The 8,118-nt window shown below is 46.9% G+C and overlaps 1 protein-coding gene across 1 annotated transcript in view; it reads left to right on the top strand.

Moving 5' to 3' along the window:
* POLD3 (polymerase (DNA-directed), delta 3, accessory subunit) overlaps nt 1-8,118 on the top strand; it is a gene marked incomplete at both ends in the record, with an annotated part of 12,007 nt that overhangs the window by 996 nt on the left and 2,893 nt on the right. Inside the window, 3 exons of the mRNA XM_010153254.1 lie at nt 1,118-1,250; nt 4,629-4,893; nt 6,448-6,520. Of these exons, the coding sequence (XP_010151556.1) occupies nt 1,118-1,250; nt 4,629-4,893; nt 6,448-6,520 (471 nt within the window). The remainder of the gene's footprint in view (nt 1-1,117; nt 1,251-4,628; nt 4,894-6,447; nt 6,521-8,118) is intronic.

Raw genomic sequence — 8,118 nt, 5'->3', positions numbered from 1 at the left:
GCAGAAGGTTCAGCCTGACCATGAGGAAACCCTTCTTCCCTGTGAGGGTGACAGAGCACTGAACAGGCTGCCCAGAGAGGTGGTGGAGTCTCCTTCCCTGGAGACTTTCCAAAGCCCCTGGACTTGTTCCTGTGTGATCTACTCTGGGGGATCCTGCTCTGGCAGGGGGGCTGGACTAGATGATCTCTAGAGGTCCCTTCCAACCCCTTCCACGCTGTGAAGCGCAACTACTTCCTCGCTTTCAAACAATATCTGGCATTTGAGAACATACTGTGGCATTTGTGACCTTAAATATCCATCCTAATGATCTGACTTTGCTTGAAGGACTTATGCTATTTTCCTTTTTGAAGTCTGAAGTGGATTTCCAGCTCAAACGATCTTCATCAGGGTAGTAGATTGTCAAGCAGTGCAACTACTATCTGCCATGTTTGTTGATTTATGTGTGCTGCGTAATGTTCTGTTTTGCCGTGGAGGAAAGGGTTGTTTGTGGGTTTTGTGTTAGAAGACAGGCCAAAGGTATGACTTACATTTGGAAGAGGCTGAGATTTGTGATGGGAGTAGGGCTGTGTAGTCTAGGACCAGCCCCAAGAAATGAGTACTGTGTGTATTTTTACAGTGCCTAGAAGCTCTGTCTCCGACTGGGACTGTGGAAAGAACAATATAAGCAATGAACAAAGAATTTATGAAAAACAGCCCTTGTCTCAAGGGTAAATCACAGGCTAAATAGCATAGAGGAGTCAAAACATTGATTACGCTGCCTTAATTAATGGTAGAGAGCAGGTCCAGCAGGGTAGAGTTGAGACCATCTATTTTCTTCCTTAGCTTTAGGTAGTCATATGGATGTTTTGGATCCCAAACACCAGAGAGTTTGAAGGTAAACACAGAGAGATTGCTCTTACTGGAAAACATATTTGACAGGCTTGTGGAGTCTGTTACCTTGAATTCTCAATTAGTGAGCACTGGGAGAAGGTACAATTACACATTTTCATACACAGGTCCTTGCCATCGAGTGGTCTGTGGCTTTCTCCATCCTTGCCAGAGCCTGAAACTTTAAAGTTGCCACCTGATTCCGTAAAGGCTGTGCTAACAGAGGACTTTTCTTTTTTTCCTCCTGCAGCAATGAAGTCTAAACTCGCCATGGTTGCGAGCGTGCACGTGTACAGCATTCAGAAAGCCTTGCTGAAGGACAGCGGGCCGCTCTACAACACAGACTACGATATTGTCAAAACCAACCTGCACAACTGCAGCAAGTGAGTTGGCCTGGTTTTTTTTTCTTCTTACACTACGTGACTTGAGACTGATGAGATGTTGCTACCTAGTGTGCTTCAGCAGAAGTCAGTAGTTACCAGAGATGCCTGGATTTTTTAGAAAGCTAGGAAAAAATATCCTCTAAGTCATGCCAGACCAGTCCCCAGGCAGCACATGGTGTGATTGTTTCGTAAGCCGGGCTGTTTCCAGCCTACGGTTGGTTCGCTTGCTCTATTACTCCAACAGGCAGGCAGTTCCAGTACCTTTCTTGGATGGCTAGAAACCTTTTTCTCATTTCCACGCCACACTTAATCATGAGCGTTTTTATCCAGCTCTCAGTCACACAATAAGAGTAAAATGAAACAGGCTTATAAAAACCTGAGTGATGTGCTCAGCAAAGCGCTGAGAGGAGTTTGCCTCATGTTTTGTGAGCCTGTGTTTTCATCCACTGGACTCATCCGCCTCTCTGATGATCATGGGATTACAGAATGGGTTGGGTTGGAAGGGACCTTAAAGCCCACCCAGTCCCACCCCCTGCCATGGGCAGGGACACCTTCCACTAGACCAGATTGCTCCAAGCCTCATCCAGCCTGGCCTTGGACATTCCAGGGATGGGGCAGCCACAGCTTCTCTGGGCAACCTGTCTCAGTCCCTCACCACCCTTTCCGTGAAGAATTTCTTCCTGGGGTCCAATCTTAAGATCTTCCTATAAGATTCTTACAGGAACTCATTGTCTCTATGGAAGATGAGAGCCTGAGGCGTAGGCATAGCTCGCAAAACAGGCCAAGCAGCACAAGTGTCCTTCATGCTTGAGCTAGAGAAGGGTTGTCCTGGAATTCAGAGGGACTTCAGTCTCCAGGGGTCATTGTCTCCCCTCCCGAACAGCGCCTGGCAGCTGTGGCTTTTCATTTATGTGTTACTTGCACCACGACAGCTTCAGCTTGATGTAATCAGGATGTCCAGTGCCATGACCAATCTGGGTTAGAAGCAGGATGCCTGAATGTTGTGTCACAGAGAGAATATAGAATTTGGAAGTAGAAACGTATCTGTCTTCAAAATGTTGACAAGAGAGTGGCTGAGAAAATCATGTTGTAGAAGCTGTGTGTTTCCCGTGTGAACGTGGGTACCCTGGTAAGTGCTGGAGAACCCTACTTCAGCGAGCACGCAAGTTTGGCTGCTGTTGCCCTGTTGCAGCCTGTTTACTCTCGGGCACCCCTGCATGGCGATACTTGTGTCTTAGAGGAGGGGTCTGCCTTCAGATTCTGAAGCCTGGGTGTAAATCCCTGCCTGGCTTAGGAGCAGTATTTCCCAAGCAAACTATGGAAAACTCAGCTTCTTCACCTGTGACCTGGCTGAACTAAATTCAGGCTGACTGTATTCCCTCTCCCTTATCGACTACATGGATTTTACACTTGAGACAAGATTCCTGCAGTACCTGCAAAAGACAGAGGCTTAACTTTGTGGATGTTGAGAGCAAACAGAACCTACTGGCTGCTTCTACTTCCCTCTCAGTCCGTATTTCTCCCAGGCTCTAGGGCAAGGATCTTCACTCTCCCGTGTTTGTGTGGGACCTGTTATGCTGCAAAGACAGTGAAGGAGGCTGGATGTTGTACTAATATAACCAACTGGATTTAATGCATGTTGCTAATGTCAGCATTCCAAGCGGAAGCAGCTCCTTGCTTGCAGAGCATAATCCAAACATGGCTTATTTTTTCAATGATTATTTAGTGAATTTTGGATCGAGCCCATAGGCTATAGTCACACAGCAGCGCTAAGGCGGGCTAACTTCCCAAGCGCCCGGAATGTGTGAGGTTTCGATGGGTTTGCTGCACCAAGGAGAAAACGTTGTTTGTAATCTGGAGGGTTGATGGTGTTGCTTGTGCCTGGGGAGGGGGAGAAGACTGTCTGCAGAGCAGTGTTACCATGCTGGAAGCAGATTGGGTATATAAAGGAAAGTGGGAATATTTTCCTTCAATGTCTTCTTTCCTTCCTTTAAAGGTTTGAATGTCACGAGTTTGCTGCTGCAGCCTAGAAATGCTGTAGAGATGGTGTTGTTTTGTTAATACGCTGCAGTTCCCGATCCGAGTAGAATCTGTGCGTGTGTGAGCGGCTGATGCTGAGGCATGGAAATTAATTGGCAGGAGACTGGCTTATTTCTTATGCAAATAAAAATATGCTGTGTAATTCAGTGGATTGGAAGGCGTGAGTCTCTGCTCTTTTGTGGCATTTCTGCAGGAAATCTGGAAAGCCTCGCCTGTGATTTGCACAGTGGGGAGTAGAGGTCAGTTATTTTTGGGTACTGCTATTCCTGACTGTCAGGGAATTGTGTTGTAACTGTGAGCACATCATTTAGTTCTTCTATCTCCGTATCCCCAAACAATCACGTTTCAGACTGTTACAAGCCCAGATGTATCTGTCTGCTGGCAATTACCTGGAAATGACTTTATACAGTGAAGTCTGAACGTCATGGGTGTCTTCTGAGCCACTGAAGTGGTTTAGCTTCACTTGTGATTTACCTACCTGGCTGGGACGATTGTGGCTGCTCGTTGCAGCAGATGTCAAACCATCTGAAAGTTGTGAAAGTTTTAGATCATCAGACAGCCGTACAATTTCTGCTACAAACTTTAGAGAGCATAACCCGTTTAGGAATAAAATGCAGTCTGCTCCATCTCTGCTCTGGGTGTGGGCTTCCCCCCCTCCCTGAAATCTGAACAGCTTGTTTAGCATTTGAATGCTCTGGCCTTTGCTGACAGGTTCAGCTGAGCTTTGCAGTAGCGGTCTCCATCGCTTTTGCTCTGTGCCAGTCTTTCTCATAGAATCGTGGAATGGTTTGGGTTGGAATGGACCTTAAAGATCATCTAGTTCCAACCCCCGTGCCATGGGCAGGGACACCTTCCATAGATCAGGTTGCTCCAAGCCTCATCCAGCCTGGCCTTGGACGCTCCCAGGGATGGGGCATCCACAGCTTCTCTGGGCAACCTGTGCCAGTGCCTCCCCACCCTCTCCAGAAAGAATTTCTTCCTGATATCCAATCTAAACCTCTCTGTTTTCAATTTAAACCCGTTACCCCTTGTCCTGTCACTACAGACCCTTGTAAAAAGTCCCCCCCAGCTTCCTTGTAGCCCCCTTCAGGTACTGGAAGGGGCTATAAGGTCTCCCAGGAGCCTTCCCGTCTCCAGGCTGAACAAGCCCAATTCTCTCAGCCTTTCATCATAGGGACATTTTTCTTGTCCCATACACAAATTAATTGCTCTGTAGGTTTTTTCCTTCCCCCTAACAGAGGAACACAGAACCAGACAAGCAAGGTGCTTCCGGCAAGGAAACTGAGGTGAAAAGTAAGAAGTCAAAAGGCTAATTAAATTTTTCACTCTGTCACACAGGTTTAGTGCCATTCACTGTGCCGCTGCCGTCCCCAGGCCGTCAGCCGACGTTTCTCAAGCGCAGACATCCATGCAGGCTGGTTCCCAGACGCCAAGTGACACGAATGCTGTCAGCGGACCTGCGGTCAACGGCCACGCTCCATCGACCGCTAAGCAGACCTCGCAGCAGCCCAAAGGGATCATGGGAATGTTAGTGGCGAAAGCAGCTTCCAAACCCCAGGACACAAATAAAGAGACTAAAGCAGAGGCTAAGGAGACCCCAGGTGTAAGTTATCTCAGACCCTTTGGGTTAATGGCTCTTCTAGCTGCACTCTAACTCGACCTAAATAACCTTAACCAGACGTAGTGCAGCCTCCTCCGCTGCTCCTAAACTTGCTCTCCACTTGGAATGCTCGGTCAGTCTTTTGTAAGTATTTAACTGTGTAGTATTATAGAATCACAGGATGGTTTGGGTGGGAAGGGACCTCAAACCCCACCCAGTCCCACCCCCTGCCATGGGCAGGGACACCTTCCATAGCCCAGGTTGCTCCAAGCCTCATCCAGCCTGGCCTTGGACACTCCCAGGGATGGGGCATCCACAGCTTCTCTGGGCAACCTGTCCCAGTGCTCCCACCCTCTGCAGGAAGAATTCCTTCCTGATGTCCCATCTCCATCTCCCTCTTTCTGTTTAAACCCGTGATGCCCTGTGCGGTGACGCCTTCTGTCACTCATCTTGGGGAGTTGTGCCACACTCTTACCTATCCCTAAAAGCGTATCTGCCATAACTTGTGCCGCTTTGACGTTCCTCCGTGAGCCAGATCTCCAGTGAGTTTAAACCAGCTGCATTATTGAGCCAATTATTCCGTTGTCCTCAGTTATGCCAATATATACACCGGTTGAGGATCTCGCTCTCTCCATTGTGCTTAAAAGGATTTGTTTTAAGCAGTAAGTGAAATGTGAGAAGTCCAGGTCTTAAAAGTATCAAGGTGTTTAAACTTGGTCTGCGAGGGAAATTTCAGAGCTTGACCTGTGCGAGACTAAATTGTTTATCTTCTCAACTGCTGGTTTTTTTCCCAGGGTAGGATTATGTTTTGAGTTTAATTAGTATAATTGCTTTTAAAGCGATGTGGTCAGTAAATGGGTATTAAAATGGTAACGTTCCCTGCATATGGTTTGGCTTTTTTATAACAGGTGACTACATTTTAGTTCATTTTTCTGATTTTATAGTGAATTTAGAATGGGTAAAATAAGCGGGTCTTGTGTTTTTTTGAGAACTTTAGCATCCAATTGCTTTTTTTCATGAAAATAACTGGGATTAGGAGACAAAGCTTTCTTAGGTGGGTTTTTTTGTGTGCGTGTGTGGTTTCTCACTTTGGTGGTGCTATATTAATGGAATAGAGCAGTGATTTTTTTATTGTATTTTTTGCAAATGGCTCAGGAGAACAGCATACGTGCCAGAGTAGCTGGATAAATTCTTCATGGTTTGGCCAATCTGTGTTCTCTGTCGGTTACTGTGAATTGAGGCACTGATAGTTTGCAAAAAGAACAGTTCTTTACTGGGAACTGACCCAAATCCCAACCACTTATTTCAGTAACACTGTCAGCCATCAGATAGGAATGTGACCCAAGTTAGATTCGAAGGCCTAGCTAAGGAGTCGTAAGTAACTTACTCTTCACCCTTTGATGCATGTAATACCTTGCATCTCCAAATTCTCCTACACAGAAATCAAGGACACTGACTACTCCAGTATTTATTTTGCTTGTCCAGAAGCAGTACTGTGCCTACTGAGGGTTGTGTTGCAGCAATAATTCCTGTGGTTACTCCTCTGTTTTCTTCTAGGTGTCTGCAGTAAGCAGCAAACCACCAGCAAAGAGCAACATAATGAACAACTTCTTTGGAAAAGCTGCCATGAGTAAGTGCTTTATAATATCCATCTGGTTTCAGAAACCATTGTGGTCAGGGGAAAAAATAACCCAACATAAAATCTGGAGCCCCCAGTAGCAGAAGGACACGGAGCTGTTGGAGTGAGTCCAGAGGAGGCCCCGGAGATGCTCCGAGGGCTGGAGCCCCTCTGCCATGGGGACAGGCTGGGAGAGTTGGGGGGTTCAGCCTGGAGAAGGGAAGCTCCAGGGAGACCTGAGAGCCCCTTCCAGTGCCTGGGGGGCTACAAGAAGGCTGGGGGGGCTTTTTCCAAGGGCAGGGGGTGATAGGACAAGGGGGAACTGGTTTAAATGGAAAGAGGGAGATAGAGATGGGACATTAGGAAGAAATTCTTCCTGCAGAGGATGGGGAGGCACTGGGACAGGTTCCTAGAGAAGCTGTGGATGCCCCATCCCTGGGAGTGTCCAAGGCCAGGCTGGATGAGGCTTGGAGCAACCTGGTGTAGTGGAAGGGGTCCCTACCTGTGGCAGGGGGGGGGGCTGCGTGGACTTTAAGGTCTCTTCCACCCCAAACTGTTCTGTGATTCTATGCATTTGTGAGGGATATTGGAAATCTCTCTCTGTTTTTAATTGGTACTTAGCTAAAAAATAAAATCGGTGATACCGTGTGTCTTGTTATACTACTGTGGTGGGAGGCATAAGCAGAAAGGGGCAGAACTCTTCTTGCTCTGCCTCACCAAACTTGCTGGATTTTCTTTATATCCCCTCTTTTCTTATAGTCTACCATACTATTCTCTTTTGGACTCAGAGGGGTTAATGGTTTTGTATGCAGCTCTTAAAGGCAAAAAATGGCAAGTTGTAAGTTGATTTTTTCAGACCAAAAGCTTTGCTGGATGGAGATCAATTAAAATGTCCGATTTGTGCAGCCTAGCCCAGGAAGGGTTTTTAGCGCAGAAGAAATCAGATTTAAAGCGAGTACTTCTGGCTGGAAAGTTGGCTGTTGGGAACACATTTGCCAGAGGCTGTTCCTCAGGGTGTGTTAACGATGCTCGCTTTGCATCCTGAGTCGCGGAGGAGTCTGGAGTTAAGAGTTAATTACTGAATTAGCTAATAAGCAGGGGATAAAAATCACGGTGGCTTTCCCCTTTGAGGAGTTGTTTGGACTAGGTGGCCTCTGGAGATCCTTTCTGATCCCGGAGTTATCCGAGTCTAAAGAAAATACACTGGAGCTTTTAAATAGACATTGGAAAAGGGACTGCAGGACTTTCTTCAAAGGTGCCCTTATAGTAACGAGTACAAGAGGTTCAAAGAACAGTTACTGGGAGCGAGTAAACAGCAAAGTTCCCTTTCTAACAGACATCTGTCAGAGCTCGCAGGGTACAGTTCCAGCACTGAACACACAAGAGACACTATGTTGGGCATCTCTGAGTTCCTGTTTTTGTGAGACGGAGGGAGCTGAGGACACTTGCAGCCGAAGCTTCACAAGCCTAAGCACAGTTACTACAATTAAGTAACAAGATCAGACAAGAGCCCTAGACCAAAGTATCTGAAAACCCGTTGAAGTTGTGTGGTAGAGGTAACCTGGGGGTGACGGATAAGGCTTCGTGGATGCGTTCCCATGATTTCCGGT

The sequence above is a fragment of the Eurypyga helias genome, unplaced genomic scaffold (genome assembly GCF_000690775.1).
Source record: "Eurypyga helias isolate BGI_N326 unplaced genomic scaffold, ASM69077v1 scaffold30266, whole genome shotgun sequence".
Classification (NCBI taxonomy): Eukaryota; Metazoa; Chordata; class Aves; order Eurypygiformes; family Eurypygidae; genus Eurypyga; species Eurypyga helias.
Note: the sequence above shows the minus strand (reverse complement) of the source record. Positions and strands in the feature narration are given on the sequence as shown.